Source organism: Acanthisitta chloris, unplaced genomic scaffold (assembly GCF_000695815.1).
Source record: "Acanthisitta chloris isolate BGI_N310 unplaced genomic scaffold, ASM69581v1 scaffold10723, whole genome shotgun sequence".
NCBI lineage: Eukaryota > Metazoa > Chordata > Aves > Passeriformes > Acanthisittidae > Acanthisitta > Acanthisitta chloris.
In genome coordinates, this window is record NW_008665442.1 from 13,170 (window position 1) to 36,227 (window position 23,058).

Here is a 23,058-nt window from a genome sequence, read left to right on the forward strand (position 1 = left end):
CTTGTTGTTCACTGCTACCTGTCTAGTCTTGCTAAAAGAGAGAAGGAGGGTCATCTCTTCTGCCAGGTGAGACACAGAGTTGTTCAAAAGAACTTCTTAATTCTGTGATGTTTATGAATGCCACAGTTTCTCCTGGAAGCTCTGCTTAGGCACATGAAAAGCAAAGAGGTGATCGATAATAACCAACATGGCTTTACCAGGGGCAAGTACAACCTAGAAAGCAGTGCAGCTTCTGCCATGCTTAACCACACATGTAACAGAAGTTGTCTTCAGTGCATTCTCCTGTGCTTCATTTTGACCTCAGACTGTTCTGCAGTGCACCTGCTTTTCACTACTGTCCTTCAGTTTTCTCAGTTATATCTAGTATATTGGGTTTTTATGACAGGATTTGAAGATCTGTCCCCTTTCCAGCATCTCAGCTGCTTTTCCTGCTGCTTGCTGTCCCCCATCTCTGGCATTTATTCATTTTCTCTGAGGGTCAGTATTGATGGAACACAAAGCCAGCAGCACATCTGAGTAATCTTCTTCCAAGTTAAATAATCTTATTGAAAGGTCAGATGAATTTCAGAGCTGTCATCAGAGGGAGCAGGAGGGAGCAAGACCTCTCCCTTTTGGTAGCAGGAAGCCATAAGTTGGGCTCAGTGGCTTGATGAACCTCTGGCTAGATTACATTTTTGTGGTTAGTTTCAGGTCAAGTCTTGTATATGAGAGAGACCATATTGATTGTGGACTATATTGCAGATGAGGTATCTAGCCAAAATGATTTTGTACATCGGCCAAGTATAAAATTTGGATACCATTCCTTAGTCCATTTCTTTTAGAATTTTGAGGAGCTCTTGTTTGTTCATTTGTCCTGTTAAATTGTGGGTTTGTTTGTAGCAGGGTGTCTCTTATTGTTAATCCACTAATTTATATTGATGATGTCTCAGCTTTTAGATATGCTTAAATTCTACACTGGCTTTGAAATCAATGATCAGACTGGAAATGCTTTGACAGAGAATGAGATGACAACAATTCACTATGACAGAATTACTTCTCTACAGGTAGGCAGATGATGAAGTGCTTATGGGAGGGGAAGGATTTGTTTTTGTTGTTCTAGTCTAATTTGCATCTGGAATAGGCATGAACTGATCCCATGAAGGAGAGAGGTAGTTCTGTAGGAATTTAGGATGATGCAGTAGGTGGCAGCATTTCTTTGACATCAGTGCACGAATATGTGGCAGCAGTGGTCCCTTGTATGTAAGAGGCAAAGTAATTTCACATTGCTTGTAGTAATTAATATTTTTCAGAGTTTTTCCCATCAGTTTTAACAAAACAATTCAAGGAAGCATAGTAAAATTAAACTTGTTCCTTGTTTTTCTTAGTTGCCTGCAAAGCTATATGTTTTCTCCAGCTTACATTTTATTTTAATGACAGAACAAATGCTGATAGAAGGTTGTATAAGAAAAAAATACTGTGTCAGAAGTCCAGGAGTAACAGCTAGATTGTGCTAAGGAAAATGGAGATTTCATTCGGTTTTTCTTTCTGTCCTGGGAGTATCTATGGGGTGGTATGTGTTACGAATCAGAAGCAGCTATGCTTTTGTGTAAATATTTATTATTAAATTGTTTCATTAATGTGCTTACATCCAATTTTTATGTGTGGATCTATTGTAGAGAGCAGCATTTGCACATTTCCCAGAGTTGTATGACTTTGCACTTTCAAATGTAGCTGCAGTTGACACTCGTGATGCACTGGTGAAGTTATTTGGACCCCTTAGGTAAGTTATCAAACTGAAATTGAAATTCTTTATTGTCAGTGATTTAATTTAACAAATTTCTACCCTTTTTTTCTTACTTCATGTGCATTCTCGTGACTTCTCAGGTCCTTTTGACTTGTCACAGTGCCTTTACATCTGCTGAAATAAGGAAACAGAGTTTGTGTCAACTACTAGTGAAAAATAACTTTATTTTTCTTTTTTCTAATGCAAGTGCAAAAGTACTAATTTTCTGGAAAATAGCATAAAATAGTTGTAGCAGTAATTAACTTCCAGTAGTTAACCTCTAACTTATTTATTAATTTAAACTTTATTCTGTACAAGAACTAGAGCAGAAATCATAAAAGTATGCCACTGTACTAACTGTACTGTATTGTAAATGCTGTGAATAAAAGGATAGCAGTACGTATTTTGACAAAGGCAATGTGTGCTTTATTGTTAGGTTCTGTTTTCAGGTACACATCTTGAAACAATAAAAATATTCACAACTTGCCATGTTTGCTGTGGGTGAGAAGTTTGGCTTACACCTTACACTGAAACTTCACGTGAAATACTTATCCGTAATTGTTGGTGTCTGACCAATTAGATAGTTGGAAGGTTTTTTAAGTAAAAAGCAGCTGCTAAGAGGGAACACGCTAAGTGGTTTCGGTGTAAGTCACAGAGGCTTCTCTTTCTCCTTCTGCTGTGCAGCTCAAATGTTCTCCACCAGGTGGCGTCATACCTCTGCCTCCTGCCGCCCCTGGCCGAAGGGGAAGACACGAGTCACGAAAAGGACTTTCTGCTGGAGTTGCTGGTAAAAACATAGTTAATGCTGCTTGGGTTTTTTTCTTTTAAAAACTCAAGACATTTGCTAAATCAAGCATCTGCACTGCGGTAAAGCAGTCATTTAGAGCATTTTGCCAAGCCATTTGGGAACCACAGCAGTGTTACAGCAGTAAATGGCACGCTAAGATGGAGTTTAAAACTGTATAAGTATTTGAAAATGTCTATTCATAAATATAGTTTCCAGGAGAAACTAAGATATGGGTGTTTGGTGTAATTTGTAAAGGTGAATACTGAGAATTTTAGCAACAGTTTTGAGTTCTTCTGGAAAAGCTTTAGCTGTTTATGAAATAACCTTTTTGTCCCATTTAAAAACAAAAATATCTGCTCATGCAGATATAGATATTCAGTACCTATTTGGTTCTCAAACCCATTGAAATACTGTTTGAATTTGATTTGATACCACATTTGATACTGATGTAGTTTTGGATATTCAGAGTATATCAGTGTTACTGTATGCTTCTAATCTGATATCAGTGTTAGAGTGGCATAGCTGTTTTTTAAAATCTCATTCATAAGCTTATTTCGTGGTTGTTGATTTCTTAAACTGTTCATGTGTTTTTCTGAGGTTTAAATGGTAGTGATATGCTTATGGATGTCATGGAGCAATACTTGTTCAGGTGACATTTTTTAGTATTGGATGGATTTTCTTGTCTCAAAGAGGGAATAGAGACTAGCTGTTGCTGAATGAGAACTGTTAGTTAGCTATTGCCCGTATGTTTAATGGAAAGCAAAATAAGTTTTATTTGAAGCTGATTTCTCTGCTAAGCCTTGACTGAATATTTTCAGTTCTCTTGTGCCATTTTTTGTCTGCTGAGTAGCCTAATGATTGCTTAGTATTATGACCAATAGTTGGGCTGTGTGTGTGTTCATCTTCTGGTGTCACTGTGTGTATTTAATTATATTTGATTTAAAAAAAATCCAAAACAAACCCAAAAATATTAAAAGAGAAAAAATGGCAAGTGGCCATCAGCAGTCTTATGGATTAATATGTAAGTTTCAAAAATAGCTCTATTGTTCCTCATTGACTTAGAGAAGTTTGAAATGCATGTTTTCTAAGGTTTCCCGTCATGAGCGACGAATATCTCAAATTCAGCAACTCAACCAGATGCCTCTTTATCCCACAGAGAAGATTATTTGGGATGAAAATATTGTACCAACTGAATATTATTCTGGAGAAGGTATGATTATCAGCAAATGAGCAGAACAGTAAATGCTGCAATAAAAGAAAGTTCTGATGTCTTATGTTTATTCTGTGTAAGAAACTTATATGCAGTACTTTGGCATCTTCCAGTATCTTGGAGTAAACTCAGGGATTTTTGCAGTTGTGAATCAGGAACTCAGATCAAATTGCTAGAAAGGGGAATAAAGGGATGGTTATGGGAGGAAATTAACAGTAGTTAGTTATCTTAGTCTTATTTCAAGGTAGAAGTGTAAATGTAGTCACTGACAGGTAGCATATGTACTGTAAATTCAGAACCTAATGTTCATACTTGATGTGCTTATGATCAAGGAAGAAAACTATAGGTATTGCAAACAAAGAATAAGCAGCACATGTATTTTTGTCTATCTACTTTCAAAAACTGGTGTTGTAATTAATGTGCATCATGAGAAATTTCATTAGGGATGAAAAAATTTAACTTGGAATGTGGAAATTTCAGATAGCAATGTATATCTTCAGAGACTAGTGTAAAGTATGTTTCAGGTTTTGGCAGTGAATATTCCATACTCTTTCCATGTAGTTTTGATTCAGAGGGGTTATTTTTGTGTAGGTATAAGCATTAAGTTCAGCTGCTTAGCATAGTTAGTCTTTTTGGATAAATTCTCTGTGAAACAAGTACTTACGAGGAGAGAGAGATGACCCCTTTAGATAGGCAGGGTGATAGGCAGCAAAGGATCTTTTTCCAAGCAGATACGATATGAATGTCATCTAGAGATCTGCCCAAGAAGAGATAATGTACTTACATTTAGTGTGATGCAGGTAATTAAAAGCAGATTCAGATTCTTCTGAAGTATAGGTCTGATGATGTTTAACCTTTAACCTGCAACAAAACCCAGCACCTCTTTCCAAAAAAACCCCAAACTAAACAAAATCCCTAAACCAGAGAGATTGCTGTAATTTCTGGGAAACTAATGTATAAACCAAGATTTTAAAAACATTTTGTTTTTTATTCGAGTGAACAACACATAGGTTGTTCTAATGCTCTGGAACATTCATGTTCTTAAACATGAGTCAGAGTAGCTGTACTGGCATTCAGGCTGAGTTGGAAGGCTGACTCTGCAGTTTGTGGGCTATGCATTTATATTTTATTAGCCAAATACATGAATCATGATGTATGTGTTACAGTAGGGGCAGGAGAGGAGGCAGGAGGAGAAAGCAGGTCATCACACCTGGTTTAAGTGCTGTTTTGTGGTTTTTCTCATAAAGCATTGGAATTTATTAATGATGAAGTGTAATTTTGGCAGGTAACAGTGGTTGCTAGTAGAAACATTTCCTCCTGTGGTGAACTCTTTTGCAACTATTGTATTGATGGTGCTGTCATGAAATATTTCTGTTGCTGTCAGACTGTTTCAAGTATTTTTCTGTTTTGCTGCTCTTAGTTTAGTTTGCACTTTCTCTTTTTAATCTCCATATATTCTCCAGCCCTCATTTCAAACAAGACAGTTTTGGGTTTGTGGTCTTGAAAGGAATTTTGTGTTCTTAAAAGCAGCTAAATTGCTTTGGTCTAAAACTTAAGCAATAATTTAACCCAAGAAGGATAGGAGTAGTGGTTCTATTTTCTTTTAGAAAATGAGGGAAGAAGAATATCTGTCTGATAACTACTATGCAGTCGTAAAGATGTGTTGCTTCAGGCCCTGCCCTTTGTGCATATAACTGTCTTTACAGGACAGGATTTGTTACTTGATGTTGGGAAATGTATTAAAGTATTTTATCACATCAGAATATCCAGAATGGAAATTACTGTGTTCTTCTGCCTTTTTTTCACCACCATTGCATCTTGGTGCATGTGAAAGCCAATATGTAGCACATATACCAGTGATAGGTTTGAACAATAATATTGCAAGTTGCAAAGGCATAATGTTTTCAGAGGTCAAACATAGATGTCAAACTGCAACATTAGTCCAGTAATATTAAATGAGTCATGTAGAAGAATTTTTATTATGGGAAATTTGTATCTAAGACTACCCTAAAACAATACAAGCTTTAGGCCCTGTCTAGCAGTTCTAATACTCCTTGTGGAGTTAGATGTAATTTTCCCAGGTTTTTCATTCTCATTAAAAAGCCAGACCACTAACAGAAACTTTTTATTAAATTTGATTTCTTGACTTAAAACATTTTTTCTACATTAATGGTTTTCATGGCTTCTAATAAACATAAAGCTTGGGAATTAGGGAATTGTTGGATAATACATGGATTTTATTAGTTAATGAGCCTTTTTCATCATTATTTAATGCTAGCTTAATTGTTGCATTCCCAAAGTACCATTACTTTGCCCTGCACTTGATTTTCATAAAATCAGTTTTGTTGTAGTCTGAATACAGGGATGGATTTAATCTTTAAATAGTTCACCTTATTACTGCTAGAAGGATGAAAATTCCTTCAATCTTGTGCAGGTTTGTTTAAAGAGATCCCCAAAAATACATGGATTTTAGAGGTGTCTATTTATAAAAGGAATAGATCTTATAATCTCTCAGGATAGCAGCTGTGGCAGTTACAGAATTACATATGTATGAGTTCATAGAAACAGAGTGTATTAATTCATCTTCTCTTTGTTTATCCATCAAATACCTCTTCCCTCTCACCCTTAAACCTCTAGGTTGTCTTGCACTTCCCAAATTGAATCTACAGTTTCTGACTCTTCATGACTACCTGCTGAGGAACTTCAACCTTTTCCGCTTAGAGTCTACCTATGAGATCAGACAGGACATTGAAGACAGTGTCAGTAGGATGAAACCATGGTAATATTTATTAACTGATGCAAACCAGTCAGTCAGTTCTAATCAAAATGCATTCAGGAATGAATAACTGATATTGTTTGTATACTAAATACATAGTGACAGCTGTTTAAAATTATTATGTAGATACTGTGTTTTACACTTACAGCTTCCATAAGGTGTTGCCTTCTCCAGTGATGATATTTTAAGGGTGCCTGGATATGCATGTAGGTGTGTTATGGCAGTATGTTGGATTTGTTGTGTTAAGATGGACGAGTTAGTTTTCCATGAGTACTGAGCTTTAGCTGACATTGAAAAATGTAGAACCTTACCATCAACTCCTGGTTTGTGAGAGGAGTTATAGAGAATTCTTGAATTTGCCATCTGCCACATTTTAATCCTCATTAGATTTCAAGGTGTGATATCTTTTATAAGCAGTAATTCCATTTTGTTATCTTTCCTTTTTCCTCTGTCTCTGTGGGTTGGTTTGGGGTTTTTTTGGTAGCTTTTTTTTTTTTTATATGATGCTAGCATAAGTTGCCTTTGTTTCATGAAATATTAAGTCAGTTCATGTTGTGCTTCAGTTCTAAAATGCAGGATTATGTGACTCTAACTCAGTAGCATGTGAAATTAAGAATTCTACATTTGTCTTAGAACTCACTTTGAAGTAAATTGTTTCACAGTTCAAAAAAAGAACTGAATCTGTTACCTGATAATGACTAACAAAACTTTGGGGTTTATTTCTTAGGTTATCGGAATATGGAGGTGTGGTCTTCGGTGGATGGGCCAGGATGGCACAACCCATTGTCTCTTTCACAGTGGTGGAGGTGGCAAAGCCCAATATTGGTGAAAACTGGCCCATGCGAGTACGAGCTGATGTGACTATTAATTTGAATGTCCGAGATAATATCAAAGATGAATGGGAAGGTACTTATTCTCTTTGAAATAAAGAGCTCAAAATAGGTGCTCATCAAAATACATTTTGATGTAATCTTACTTGTAAGAAAAAGTGCTTTTATCCAAGATACAGATTTGCAAATCTTAATACACTATTAAGAACTCAGTTACTCAAATTCCAAGTCTAAGAAGTTTATATTTTCCTAAAGTGAAGGTTGAAATTATGAAGTACTTACATGTCCATCAGGAACAGAATGTTTACTATTTCAGACTGATGTCTTTCAGTTCCTAATTGTAAAATTCTGTCCTTTACAGGGAATGTGGAAGGTTAACTTAACATTTTTAATTAATACGTATGCTAATAATGCTATATTGAAAAGCATGGGGCATGTGATACCTGTCTCATGTACAAGTGGAGAGGACAGATTTTAGTTAAAACCAGTGCATTTTAGTGTGCTTGAATGTGGTGAAGTGCTGACTGTACCAAATACTCTTTCTTAAAAATGTCCATGGGCGACACTTCTTTTGCTTGGGGATTTGAACTTTAGTTGACCATGTGGCATAGAAGCATGTACTTGTGCTTGTATTATCAGTAAATGTCACTCCCTTCTCTTTTGTTAGAGAAACCTGATAACTGTGCTGGAGCTGCATAGTGTGCTTACAGGTCACGTAGCAGAAATGCTAAAGCTGCAGTGTGTGATAAATTAGCAGGTAGAAGTTTGGGAATGTAGATTTCTGTTAAAGTAGAAAATCTGAGAGGATGGCAACAAGCCTCAGTATACTGAAGGTAGCTATCTTGTGGTGTCCCTAGCTTCTGAAATACTAGAACAGCCTCTGTGATTTCAAAAGCAGTAATGCTTTAACTTAATGAAAACTGAGGTGAAGAATTAATGAATCAATGCCTGACATAGTGGAGGCTTGATGAAACAGCTTTCCATTGGATAATATCTGGTACGTAATGAGAAGTTATTTGTCTCATGAAAACTACAGCCTGTTTTCTGAATTTTGAAAGTGAGATCTTTGCGAATCTGGAGGTATACTGGAGAAAAGGTTTCATTTTCTGAATTACATTAGTGAACTGGAGAAATGACATTTTAAAAGCAGGCTGTAGTTCAATGGGGATGATTATTAAGCAAAACAAGTCACTGCACAAATGCATGTTGGGGGAATAACTTACCAGGCAGTACTTCTGCTGAACAAAACGAGTTTGAGGTCGTCATTGCTCAAAAGTGAATGTGACCTCACAATAGCTTGTTACTGCTGAGGGATAAAGGAAAAAATCTCAAGTCATATTGGGATTTATAAACTGGAATGTAGCATGGAGAACAAGTAAATTGTTTAAGTAACCTTTTACTCTATTAAACAGATAACTAAAGTCACTTTGTTTAGGATTTTGTGCTCAGTTCTAGGCACTGCACTTATATTATTGTAAAATAAAAAAATGAATTGAAGGTTTGTCCAAAGGAAGGCAGTGAGAATAAGAGATTAATGATACACTGCTTTGAGATAAGATTAAAAATATTTAGGTTGTGAAACTGAAGTAAGATTATTGGGATAAGAATAATCTTGAAATAAATATGTATGTTCTTTTGAAAAAATGTAGTCAATTTTTACTTTTTGTATCTGGTATTTTATGACAATATCCTGTGGTTCTGTATTCTCTAAGTTTAAGGCGTATTTTGAAACAGAACGCATTATTCTCTAAAGAGGGTTTTATTTAAAAGAAATTTTAGTGTGTTCTATTATCTATACTAAGGAGTGGATAAGGAAAATGCTTTATTCAAAATTCAATCCAGTCATTGAATGTTCCTTTTGGGAATCAGGTCTGCGTAAACATGACGTCTGCTTTTTGATTACGGTTCGTCCCATGCAACCTTATGGCACCAAGTTTGACCGGCGGCAACCTTTTGTTGAGCAAACTGGCCTGGTGTATGTCAGAGGCTGTGAAATTCAGGGCATGTTGGATGAGAAAGGGCGTGTTATTGAAGAAGGTATGATATGCCAAAACTTGTTCCAAAGATTTATCTTTTTCTCTAATTTTTATTTTTAACAGCTTAATTGTTAACTTCCTTTTCTCATAAGAAATTCTCGCTGTATTCATTACCTACTTGAAAAAAGCAAGCCAATTGCATAAGCAGCCTTAGAAAGGATAACTAATTTCCTCTGGTAAAATATGATGTAGTTGCATTAGTTAAATAAATCTAGTATGTTTTGAGTTTAGCAATAAAATAGCTTCTATTCAAAAACTCTTATTAGAAGTGGGATGAAAATGTTTCTAGTGCTATGCAGAAATTAGTTTCATCATATGAATTTGTCTAAATTTCATTTCAGGAACAATTATGGATCAGTTATATGAATGATAATCTGCTTTTAGCACTAGTTAAATTCTAATCCAGCTGTTTCATTACGGGCAGGACCTGAACCCAAACCAAGACTTAAAGGTGATTGCAGAACATACAGAGTATTTCTGGACCCCAACCAGTATCAACAAGATATGACAAATACAATCCAAAATGGAGCAGAAGATGTTTATGAGACATTTAATATAATAATGAGAAGAAAACCAAAAGAAAACAATTTCAAGGTAAGGTGCTTGTTCTTTGACTCTTAGATAAGAGTTTGTCTGAATATGCCAGCTGTACTGAGATATGTTTATTTTAGATGTGTGTAGTTAGGCTTATTAGGTGACATTGCATCCCTTCAGGAAGCTCAAGCATGTCAGTTGGTGATAACCTTCCCCTCCAGGTAGCTGTTGAACTAACTGAAAATCAGAACACTGCTACTTCACTTGAGTATATAATGTAACATTACTTTATCATTTCAGTCCTTTAACAGGAAGACTACTAACTTGTCCTTTTGGGTTAAGGGAGTACATGGAATGTTTTTGTTACTTGATACATAATGAACTATAGAAAAAGGAGTAGTTAGTCAAAAGGTGAAAATCAGAGGAACCTGCTAGCTTTTGGGAACATCACTGAATGAATTTCTTGTTGGGTGTTAGAGTGTGTCAGATTGAAGACAGCCCTGCAGAGAAGCACTTGGAGAGGTACTGGTGGATGTAAAACTGGACATGAGCCAACCGTGTGCACTCACAGCCCAGAAAGCAAACTGCATCTTGGGCTACATCAAAAGCACCCTGGCCAGCAGGTTGAGGGAGGTGATTCTGCCCATCTAGTCCGTTCTGGACCTCTCCTGAAGTACTGCATCCAGCTTGGAGGCCCCCAACATAAAAATGACATGGACCTGTTGGACTGAGTCCAGAGGAGGGACATGAAGATGATCAGAGGGATGGAGCATCTCTCCCCTGTGAGGAAAGCCTGAGAGAATTGGGGTTGTTTAGCCTGGAGAAGAGAAGGCTCCAGGGAAATCTTACTGTACCCTTTCAATTAGGGGACTTGTAAGAAAGATGAGGACAGACTTCCTAATAGCAATAGGACAAGGGTTAATGTTTTTAAACTAAAAGATCATAGATGCAGACTAGATCTAAGAAAGAAATATTTCATGATGAAGGTGGTGAAGCACTGGAACAGCTTGCCCAGAGGGGTGGCAGATGCCCCATCCCTGGAAATTTTCGAAGTTAGGTTGGACAGGGCTCTGAGCAACCTGAGTGAGTTGAGGATGTCCCTGCTCATTGCAGTGAGGTTGGACGTTAAAGGTCCCTTCCAGCGAAAACCATTCTATTATTCAGCTTCAACAGTGCTGAGCCACCTTCCTTGACCTGCTGGACAACTTCCTAATGCAGCACAAGATACTGCTGACCTTTTTCACTGGGAGGGCGCATAATTTTGTATACCTAAAAATATTTCTTACTCAGTTTCTTTGCTCTTTAGAACTCTGAATCTTTAATGTTGCTTGAGTTTTCCATTATGAAAATGCAACATGAATGAAAAATTGCCTTTCTTTTGGTGCCTTGAAATCATGCATTGCATAATTGAAGTGATTTTTTTTTTTAAAAGATTCCATAGCAGGTTCTGTGTAGATGGAAGGAGTGAGGCAGGAAGACTTGGACTTTTTTCTTTTTCTTTGTCCAGAAAGATGCCTCCAGTATGAAGCAGTAGCTTTCAGCATGCATAGACCATTCTATTGCCATCCAGTCGTGGATTGGTATATGGAAAGTACCTCATAGAGAGTCCTTTATAAATACATTTAAAAAAAACTCACCAGAAACAGTTGTTTATGTTTTGTGTCTGTGTCAGGTTCATTTTACATTTTAAGTACCAGTGCTCTCTGCCAAAGCCTGTTGGTGTACAAGCACTATAGGCATGTTTTTTTCATTCGCATGAGTATGCACTTTCATCTAGTGAGAGGAAAAGTGCTCCAGTGAATGCCTGAGTTTGCTCAGAATTGCTGTTAGATGTGTGTAGCTTTCAAATTTGTACTGTGTTCTTGCAGCTAATTTACAGGCAAATAATGCAAACCATCCTGTGCTGGTTTTTACTAATGTCTCATACATTCTTTTTACATTCATAGACAAACTAAGGTATTTCCACATTTATCACATTGCCCCCTGTTTAGGTGCATGCATTCCATGCCCTTTGCAAACCTTTCTAACCTCAGCTGGATGAAAAAAACCAAGAGAACGCTGTGATCAGTGTGGACAGTGTATTGAGCAGATAAAAGGCGGCTTGAATTTTAAAAGCTGAGTGTGTAGAAGAGAAGACAAGAGAACTTTTGTGCAGTCTTAGTAAATTAAGCAGATGAGACAGCAGAGAAAGTGCAAATGCAATGTGTTTGCTGGAGGTGACACCACTATGTCATTACAATTGGTCAGCAGTGTGAGCTCTTACAAGAACTAATCTTACTATTTTTACATACTGTCTTGGTTTAACCCCAGCCAACCACCAAACACCACGCAGCCACTTGCTCACTCCCCCACCAGGAGGATGGGGGAGAGGATCAGAAGGGTAAAAGCTAGAGAAACTCATGGGTTGAGATAAAGACAGTTTAATAGGGAAAGCAAAAGCCACACACACAAGCAAAAAACAAGGAAGTAATTCATGACTTCCCATGGGCAGGAGGTATTCAGCCATCCCCAGGAGAACAGGGCCCCATCATGCATCACGGTTCCTTGGAAGACAAATACCATCACTCCAGGTGTCCCTCTTTCCTTCTTTTTCCTCCCACTTTATATACTGAGCATGATGTCATATAGTATGGAATATCCCTTTGGTCAGTTTGGGTCACCTGTCCCAGCTGTGTCTCCTCCTGATCTCCCATGCACCCCCAACTTCCTTGCCAGTGTGGCAGTGTGGGAAGCAGAAGAGGCCTTGGCTGTGTGTAAGCTCTGCTCAGCAACAACAAAAACATCTCTACATTATCAACTCTGCGTCCTGCCCAAATCCTAAACACAGCCCCATACTAGCCACTGTGAAGAAAGTTAACTCTGCTTCAGCCCAAACCAGCACATGTACATAGAAGTTATTTTTTAAAAGCTGAAGTAAAGGTTTTGTATTGTGGAAGCAGCACATTAGCTGTTAGAGACATACTTGGTTTTAGTTAAAATGTACACCCTCTGTACATGTCCAGAGTCTAGAGCATTGGTGTTTTCACAGGAGGAGGAAAGGAGAGAAAATACTGACACAATCGCAGATTAACAGATAAATTAATTTGAGGGTGAAGAGCAAACATTTGAAGGAAAGCTTAAGTTAGGTACAGGGATGCAATTTATAGGGGTGTAAGATAAACCTTAAGATGCATGAGGATCTTCTATGCATTTTTGCACTCCTTATGAGTGTCCTGGAATGAAGACTTTACTGATGATTATGGTCATCTTTGCTAGCTCTTTACTAACAGTATAGTTTAAGAATGATATGGTTCTATACAGCCGTTTTGTTGCATATATACACTGTCTGTGTATTGTCTTAATCTAAGCAAACACCTGTCAAATTAGAGTTCCATGCTGCCATCTTAGAACAGAATTGATTGATCTTCAGTATGATTTTTTGCTTGGTAAAACATCAGTATTTCCAATCATATTTTTTTCCTGTGTTTTCTAACTTGCAGGCTCTTCTGGAGACTATTAGGAATTTGATGAACACAGATTGTGTGGTTCCTGACTGGCTTCATGACATCATTCTTGGATATGGTGACCCAAGCAGTGCACACTATTCAAAAATGCCAAATCAGATTGCAACTCTGGATTTTAATGACACTTTCCTGTCTATTGATCACTTAAGAGCTAGCTTTCCTGGATACAACGTAAAAGTCACTATTGACAATCCAGATCTGCATGTACCCCCCTTCAGGTGATCTCAGTATTTCAAGCACTCCTGCTCTGGTGGTATTGCTGAAATGTGTTGTCAGATGGAGTTAGGTTCAGGGGTCAAAGGGCTCTTTCTTTTAAGAAAAGATGTGGATATGTTAAGATTTAAATAGATTTAAATAATAGCATTACTTGTAGATCAGCCTGTTGAATATATGGGTGAAGCAAAAGTATGATATAAAATCAAGAACCACAGTATTAATTTCTGCATTATGGTATCTAGCCTCTTCAAGGTCAGCCTAAAGATTTTTATTTACATAGTTTCCTTACATGTCTCATTAAAGCAAGCTAGGAACAGCAATTTCAACATCAGTTAAAATCTGAGCTTTTGGAAATGCTATTCAATCAAAATAAGGGATTAAATCTGGAATCCCATAACGCCCCTTTTATTTTAGGAATGGTTTCTGAAATAAGATGCCTACTTTTGTGGCAGCTCAGTGAGATTTACATGTTTTGTTGCAAGTGGTGCTGTTGTCCAGGTTGTCCAGCAGTTTTAGATTTAACAGTTCTGTCCTTCCTGGTGCACCAACTTGAACTTTGGCAACTGAGTTTCACAGTGCATAACATTGGAGAACAGTTTCTTCACCTGAAGAAGCTGTATCTTTTTTTGTTCACATATAAGTTAATGAGAATTGAAATATGTTTCATTTTGAAGGAATAGATTTGGGGAGGGAAAAGATGGATTTCCCCCACACCAATCAGCTTTTATCACAGCTAAGCTGAATCTTGAAAAACAGCAGGTTTTCTTCCATGGTTTTTTTGGAAACTGCATGGAGAATTTGTGTGGAATAGGCACTAACACTATATGATGATATAAAAATGTCTGAAGGTATCAATAAAGATTTCACAAGCCATTTTCCTTCATGAGCTAGTGTTCATTTTCATTTCTCAGATTAAAAAGTACATATTTCTCTTTATGAAGGGCTATTACACTTCTAGTGCTGCATTTTACCTGTAAAGAGACTAAGGGATTATTATTGTTATGGAAACCTGCATTGGGATTTTTCACCTGTGATCTGTTTCTGAATTAGAGAAACTTGCTACGATAGAGAAGACTATAACAAAGACAAAATGAGAGGATGAAAGGCTACATGTGTTGGAACAGTTTAGAACATTGACTATCTTATGTTCTATGATAACTTGGCTCCTGTCCCTTACATTTTCATTTATGAGCTCTTTGCCTTCAACTCTCAGCACTGTTCTTGGCTTTTCAAGCCATGAAAAGAGTGCTTTTGACATACATTTTGTCAAATCTGCTTCATCAATTTATTTGTTATTCCTTTTCTTTTTCCTCATTAATACTTTGTCATTTGCAGCACTTGTTTCACTGTTGTGTGGAGGTTTTTGTCATCATGGTGATAAAATACCATTTTGTATAAACTTCTAGGACAATCTGTGTCATAGTGAACATGTTGATATGTAGCCTTAAATTATGTGTTACAGGATAACTTTTCCAATAAAGGGAGGTAAAGGAACGAAAAGAAAAGGGGATGGAAATGAAGAAAACTCTGAAGATGGTAAAACACTGATTGTAGAGCCTCATGTCATTCCAAACAGGGGACCGTATCCATATAATCAACCGAAACGGTAATATATGGATGAGAACTTCCTTAAAAATGGTAGCACATGCATTGAGAGAAATGAAACCTGTTTGTTTTATATTTAAATCAAACTATTTTATTATCCCCTCTCTATGAAAAAATTCCCTTGAAGAACTGGAGAAATCCTGTCTTCTATTATTTTTTGTCTCAGGACTTTGAATATTAGGAAAATCATGTCTAAATAATTTTACAGCATTCTCTGCAAATAATAAACAGTCTTTTAGATGGGATGATTTTGTTGTCGTGTGGGAGATAGTTGTAATATTGATTTAGTTTATGTAAAAGTTTGCAAGTGTGTAGTTCTGGAGAGATGTAGCCAATTAATTTAAGTGAAACTTATTAAAACAATTGCTTTTATCAAAACTGTTGATAAAATATATGAATTATCTGATCTTGTTTTGCTTTGTTGCAGCAATACTATTCAATTTACCCATACTCAGATTGAAGCTATACGTGCGGGAATGCAGCCTGGACTAACTATGGTAAGAATATTTTTCAGGATTCTATACTCTTACTTATTTGATTCTGGCATTACTGGGGTTTCCCTGAATATACCTAATACCCCTTTCCATAGCCTTACTGAGCTAATTTCTATTAACAGTTTAAAAATGTGAAACAGTAACATACAAATGTTGTACATCCTCCCATCTTCACAAAATCATACAGAAACACATTTGATCTCCATGTAACTGTATCCTGTGTTTTAGTGGCTGAAGATTTTCCACAGCTACTGAATTTACTTTTTCAGTGGTTGGATTGCTTGTTGCTACAGCTTTTGCTATGTCTGTCATTTTTGGCTGTTTTAAATCACTTGCATCATTTTTAGTTTGATCCAACTCCATTAAAGGAAATGAAAGTAATTTAACTGTCCTCAGGGAGCTGTTTTCTTCTGTCTTGTGAAATGAAATATGCAATCCTTTATATCCTACTGACTTGTAGAACAAAGTAGCTACAAACCAAACCAAAGCTGCAGATTTGTTGTGAAAATAACAAAAATGACATTTTTTAAAATAGCACTTGTATTGTTTATTAGTATCATTTCATATTTGTTGTACTATTAATGACCTTCATGTGTAAAATGCATTATAAACTTATCACCCACCTCACTTTTGAAGGGATATAAAGAACAAAAGTAACTTCTTGTGCCTGCTACTCCATCAGCTTTCATAAATATTTGAGAAGATGGTTGTTATATAATTTGAACTTTTCTACAAAAACCGTATTTGTTGATTTTTTTAATGACAAACATTTAGATTAGAAGGGAAAACAATTGCAAGGTCAGCTTCTAGGTTTTGAGGATATATTTCTTATTATTTTTAAATTTTTAATAGTTGATTTTTTATTACATCATCCCCCTTTTTGCAGGGAGAGAATGTAGGCTGAGAAAACAGTTATGTAATACAGACCTATGTTTTATTTGCTGTGATTATCTCATGCATTTCTTAATGATTTAGAGAAGTGCAATGCTACTTGCTTTGAATCCAGGGATCAATGAGATTTTTAAAAATAAAGCAAGCGTGATTTCATAGCAATTTGTAGTTCTATGTGTAGATACATGTGAAAACTTCTTTGTTACTGCTGAACAAATTGCTTTGAGGTGTTTTTAATACTTGGATACGTTTAAAATGTCAGGTGTCAGTTTTGGAATGTTGTTATAATTGAGCCTATGAAAACCTTAACTGTTATTACTTCTGTATCATCAGTTGTAGATTTTTAAGTAAATAAAAGGAATGGCTTATTTTTTTCTGTTCTTTGTCTGCCTCACCTTATTCTTTTTCAATTGTGTGCCTTGATGCTCCTTCACCATTTCCTCCATATTTAGCCTCTTCTGAGGCTAAACTACTTTTTTCTCTGAGGAGGTCTGTTTTTATGACTTGCAGAACAAATTAGTGCTTCATATGCTGGATTACTGTATTCCTTTTAGGCAGGAATCTGGCTAACTAATCTGAATGAGTCCTTTATGAGACATTATATTTGGTCTTGAAGTCACAAAAGCCAGGAAGCAATCTATGATGTCAATGTCATGTGAGATTGTTCTTTTTTCCCATCTGGCTTTATTTCTTTATTGTGCAGTATTCTGATAAACTGTGTATTGATGTTTGGTTGATTTTTTTTGTGTGCATTTGATTTTAGGTAGTGGGTCCACCTGGTACTGGAAAAACTGATGTAGCAGTCCAGATAATATCCAATCTTTATCATAATTTCCCAGAACAACGAACTCTTATAGTTACCCACTCTAATCAGGTAAAGTGTCAATCATGTGTGAAATTTTCCTGTAATTGCAATCTAGAAGAACATCAGGTGTTGAGATCAGTAGGTTTGGGATTGCAGTTGTCTCTTAACAACGAAAACTTGAGTTGGCTTGTGTGCAGTTTTGCCAGTTTAATAATGTGAAATTAAATTTTTGAATTTCAAGTTTGTAGTTCTGAGCTATGTATCAGAAGTTTTCAATATATTTAACTAGTTGGAGGTAGAAATTAGAAAGCATTTTGAAAAAGTCTCTGGTTAGTTCTTAGAGTTTTACATTCACTGCATGCATAACAGATTTTTTTCTAATTAGCTTTCTCAGATGCTGCTTGCTCTGTGCTTCATGCTTCTAAGGGAAAGCCCATTCAGCTGAGTGTTTGCATCCCATTCGTAGGAGATGGAGTCTAAACTGCTATTTCTTAAGCATCTATAAAATAAAAATAATAGTGTTAAAAGTGTTAGAGTCTTACTCTAAATCTGTGTCTGTTTTGGAATTATTTATTTGAAAACCAGGGTCATCTGTTTCCTGGTCTCCCTAATTATCCTGTCCTGTCTAAGTTATGAGTTATTTTAACGTAACATACCACTTAGAAAACATTTTATCTTTTTTCATCAAAGCAAGATCAGGCACTTACACTGTTGAGGAGTGGAGGGGGCTTCATTTTGGTGAGGAGTTACGACCTGCAATACTAAAGGCCAGTTCTGCAATGGGTTGCAGGAGAGTGACAGTGAAGTTGGCAGAAAGGGTTGAGAGCATGTCCAGAGAGGAGAAAAATAAGGCAATAATTTAAGGCAGGTAGGAGTCTCTTGTTACCAGACAAGACTTCTCTGAGGACATGCACTTGAAATTGTGCCTTAGGAAATAAACTGTATCTCAGCAGGGTTTGTTCCCTATGCCTTTACACTGCTCTTTAACATGTTTATATGACTTCCAGCTGGAAGTGGGGCTTGCTTATGTTTATTCTTAGTTTTATAACTAGAGGATCTAGTGCTTACAAACTTTCTCTGAAATACACTGAATGAGACAGTTGGTATTAAGCAGTTAGAGAATTGAAGAGTTTACGGCAGATGATGTAGCACACCTAGTAGTTTAGTTAAGCAAAACTTCTTTATCCAAATGGAATAAAGTCACGCAGATGCCAGTCAGTACCAGATCATACTCTTCAATGTACAGTAGAAGTTAAATTGTTTAAAGTCATCTAACAAAAGGAATGTTTGCAAAGTGTGCCTGTTGAAACAGTTTTGTAAACTGATAGCTTCATCAACTAAGTTAACCATGTGATAGAATCAAATTTTAAAACTGTAAAATCAAATTCAATTGTTACATAAAATTAAGTATGTATAAAATTGTTACATAAATGCAAGAGCATTGGTAGGCTAATTTCCCTGTTAAGATTAAGAGTTTCAGTATTAACTTTGTTTGCTTTGGCTTCCATTTATACCAAGGTAGGCATAATTTCCTAGCTTACTTAGCAGTAATTCCCCAGTTTTCCCCAGCAAGAGCCTCTGAACTTCTGAAAACTACCCTTTCTCCTGTTCTTGTCAATCTTTAGGCCTTGAACCAGCTGTTTGAAAAGATCATGGCTCTAGACATTGATGAGCGCCACCTGCTGCGTCTGGGTCATGGGGAAGAGGAATTAGAGACAGAGAAAGATTTCAGCAGGTGAGTAAGGAGGTGCTAACATTAAATTCACTTGCATAAACATTATAGCAAGATCCATGTGTTGAATTCACTCTACCTCCCATGGAAATAAGCAAGGAACTGTGGTTGACAAGTTCTACACTTCTCATGCTATAGAATACCAGTAACACAGGGTGCAGTAGTTTTCAGTACAGGGTTTAGTAATTTTGGTTCTTATTCAGTACAGAAACTATGTACCCTTGAGAATACACAGGCAGAATCAGGCAGTTCCTTGTTCACAAACAGCTGCTTGAATAGAAGTAGTTCATTATATTTTTGGGCCCATATGGCTTTTATGGAATTATAGAGTAATAGAGGTAGATTTTTGCAGTAATTTTTTTTCTTTTGGTACAAATATCACTTCTGCTGTCATGATGAATGTTATGTTAATAAACATAAATGTTAAATTAAACTTTCTGCTTTTAATTCTTCAGATATTGCTTAACCTCAAAGTTGCTCATTTCATTGATAACACATTTTGAAGAACACATGCATAAGAAAAGCTATCAACTCTGTACCAGTACAAAGACTTAAGAACCTGTTCTTCTGAATATTTGTATGTTAGTCCAATTGACGTCAGTAGGATTACACACATTCATAAATGTAAGGAGGGATGTAATGGTCATGCACTGGAAATATCTGAACTGTCCAGTACTGGATTATCATAGCAATACTTGGACTTCCAAAGCTGTAGTAAAAATTACAGATTGTCACTAGAAGCTACCCACATACACATAGTTGAGTATTTGGCAAAGTAAATACCTTGTGACATTTTTTCTTTTAATTTGAATGCTTTGACATAGTCAAATTATTCCAGGAACTTGATAGCCAAAGTCTTAGTGAAATGATGCTGTAGCAGATATTCATCTAGTAATATGCACAGTTTAGTATATTCCTTGAACAGTAGTGCTCATCCTTAAAAGGAGTTTTCTTTAAGACACTCTACATTGTCTGTTTTCATACTTTTTCAAGGTAACTCCAGATGCACAGGACATTATAGCAAGCACTATGGGTTCTGGCAGTTTGGGAGGGAGGGGTAAAGTTTGTGGAATATATTTGAAGGTGGGCTGCACTGCCATGAGAACTTTATTTCTTATATGCTGTTTATTTGTGTTTAGGTTGCTACTGAGTTAATGTTTTTTCTGTGACAGGTTGCTTTAGAGGGCACAATACTGCTTAAGGAATTTCTCCTGCTTGCAAGCTTAGTGTTCCTTTTTTGCTCCCTCTGCAGGCACAGCAAAGCTGGGCAGGGGGTATAAGAACATAAGGTGGAGAGGAGCTGATTAAACTGGTACTGTCACTGAAGCACAGAGGGAATCACAGCTACAGAAAATTTTTGTAGCAATGTACAAATACATAAAAGAGGGCATATGACTTGAATTGTGAGAAATAAGAGGTCGGGGGAAGAGTGTGTGTGGGGAAATCTCACAACTGGTTGCAGTCACTTGTAATTATAATGAATTAGTTTTGTTGAAGAAGAAAAAACTATTTAGTATTTCAAGGATCTTAATTGTCCTAGTTCCTGAGGATCTTGGTTTTTTTGTAGTTGTCAACAATATCGTATTCAGTTGTGTCATAGTAAATTCAAATCTCCGTCTTCTAACTATTCTTCTAAATAAGACAATAGAACCCAATGGGATTACCGGGGTAGTGCTGCTTTTTTTCTGTGAAGAAAGTGTATTGTATGGATATAAGTTTAATAAGAACTTGAAAGTTAGCTTTTATTCACATTTAAGCTTTTAACTATGTATACATTTTTAAAAGAAAGTTTTAAACTTTTAAACTTTTAAACTTTTAAAAGTTCCCCTCACTTCTTTAAATCCACCCATTTATAACACTTTTAAATGTTTTCTTTTTCAGAAAATGTGATTCATTGATTTTTGTTCTTTTAATGCTTCTGGGAGGGGAGCATTTCATGGACTAAGGAATTTGATTCATAAAGGAAAAAATTTGTCTTGAATTGTGTAAGAGGAGGAAGAATGGAAGGAATAGGTTACAAACTAATAATAAAAGTTATAAAAGCTATTCAGCAGGCATCTAAGAGTATATAATCTCCTATGTGTGAATGCAAAACTGTCTGTTACGGTGTGTTAAAAATTACTGCATGATATTTTGTATATTGCCAAAGGAAGTAAGCCTTTTCATCTGAAACTTTGGGTATAGGTTTATGATGGTCCATAAACTTGTATAACTTGCTTGGGGTAGTAGTTGTGGTGGGTTTTTAGGGGTGTTGGGTTTTTTAATGATCTCTCATTGTGATACTTAGATAAAACAATTTTGAATTCAATACATTTAAGTAAAATTTATGTTATATTTAATCCATTTTGTAGATATGGAAGAGTTAATTATGTGCTAGCTCGACGACTTGAACTTCTACGAGAAGTTGGGCGATTACAAGAGAGTCTTGGAGTCCCAGGAGATGTTTCTTACACTTGTGAAACAGCTGGCCACTTTTTCTTATACCAAGTAAGGACTGAAATACTTTTACAGAGACTGTATGACCTAAATATGTTATGAAACACTTCGCAAAAATGGCAGTGAATTTCAGAATTAAGTGTAAAAACAAAATGCATTTTCCTTGGTGGTTCACAATACAATAACAGCTGAAGTTTTATAATTGCAACATGACTTACTTGTATTGCCATTGTTTTAAATCCTGCCTGATGACTCACAAATTTAAAGGCTAGCATTGCTGCCCTTCATGACTGCTGGCAAAGATGCAAACCTGAAGCTTCTTCAGATAGGAAAATCTGATGATCCTGTCTGTATAGGAGGCTTTTATGGCATTAAATGCTAGTGCGAAATCAAATGTGTAGTGTACAAAATGATTTTTTTGTATATTGTGTAACCTTCATTTCCCCTCCATGTATTTTTCGGTCTACATTAGCAATTAGTGTGGTATAAGGACACTTGTAAAGTGATTCTTAGGATTAAATGAATACACTGTATATATATATATTTTTTTTTTTTTTTAGCAGTTACTCTGGGCTAGCTTTAGTGTGGGCCTTAACATTAAATGGACATTAGGTGTTGAAAAGTGCTAGGAGCACTGCTAAAGCTCATCTTCTGGTTCAGTTTCCTCCCAGATGAATCCTACTTGGTATTTAAACCACAGTACTGTAGGTGGAGATAATGAAGAAATTTAGTTCTGTATTGGGTTTATGTGGGAAGGTTTTGGTAGCAGGTGGGTGCAGAGATGACCTCTGGAAGAGGCCAGGGACTGCCTTGTGTTGCACACAACCAGCTCCAGCAGATCCACTGCTGGCCAAAGCTGACACCTTCAGCAACATTGGTGGTGCCCCTGTGAAAACCTCTTTGAGAAGTGGTCAAAAACACTCTGCAGCAGCTGAGGGCAGAGAGGGGAGTGTGGAAAACAACCCCACACACCCAGGCCAGAAGGAAAAGAAGGGGCAGGAGGTGATCCAGACATGAGAGCAAAGGTTCCCACACAGCTCATGGAGAGGACTGTGGTAAGCAGATTGTCTTATCTGCAGACCATGGAGGACTGTGCCAGAGCAAGTATCAGGTGGATATGCACTGAAGGGAAGCCACAGTCTGTCAAAATCTCATGCTGGAGAAGGGGGGAAGTGTGAGGAGGAAGAGATGACAGAGATGTGATGTTATGAATTTGAATGACAGAGTCATTCTTCCTGTGCTGCTCAGGGTGGGGAGTAGGTAGAAGAATTCTGAATGAAGAAGCTAAATTGAGCTCTGGAAGAAAGAGGAAGTGGGGAGAATAAAGGGGGTTTTGGTTTTGTCTTTGTTGCTTTCCATCTTATTCTTCTTTAAATCACAGAAAAATGAAATTAATTTTCCCCAACTTTCCCTGAGTCTGTTTTGCCTGTGATGCTACTTG

General features: G+C 36.6%; 1 protein-coding gene across 1 annotated transcript in view; it reads left to right on the forward strand.

Moving 5' to 3' along the window:
- The window catches only part of AQR (aquarius intron-binding spliceosomal factor), a gene marked incomplete at its 5' end in the record, with an annotated part of 51,850 nt that overhangs the window by 12,254 nt on the left and 16,538 nt on the right, over nucleotides 1-23,058 (forward strand). Inside the window, 15 exons of the mRNA XM_009071757.1 lie at nucleotides 1-66; nucleotides 930-1,043; nucleotides 1,656-1,759; nucleotides 2,447-2,549; nucleotides 3,639-3,759; nucleotides 6,397-6,538; nucleotides 7,263-7,441; nucleotides 9,235-9,402; nucleotides 9,826-9,995; nucleotides 13,415-13,656; nucleotides 15,117-15,260; nucleotides 15,687-15,756; nucleotides 17,408-17,518; nucleotides 19,075-19,184; nucleotides 21,533-21,668. Of these exons, the coding sequence (XP_009070005.1) occupies nucleotides 1-66; nucleotides 930-1,043; nucleotides 1,656-1,759; nucleotides 2,447-2,549; nucleotides 3,639-3,759; nucleotides 6,397-6,538; nucleotides 7,263-7,441; nucleotides 9,235-9,402; nucleotides 9,826-9,995; nucleotides 13,415-13,656; nucleotides 15,117-15,260; nucleotides 15,687-15,756; nucleotides 17,408-17,518; nucleotides 19,075-19,184; nucleotides 21,533-21,668 (1,980 nt within the window). The remainder of the gene's footprint in view (nucleotides 67-929; nucleotides 1,044-1,655; nucleotides 1,760-2,446; nucleotides 2,550-3,638; nucleotides 3,760-6,396; nucleotides 6,539-7,262; nucleotides 7,442-9,234; nucleotides 9,403-9,825; nucleotides 9,996-13,414; nucleotides 13,657-15,116; nucleotides 15,261-15,686; nucleotides 15,757-17,407; nucleotides 17,519-19,074; nucleotides 19,185-21,532; nucleotides 21,669-23,058) is intronic.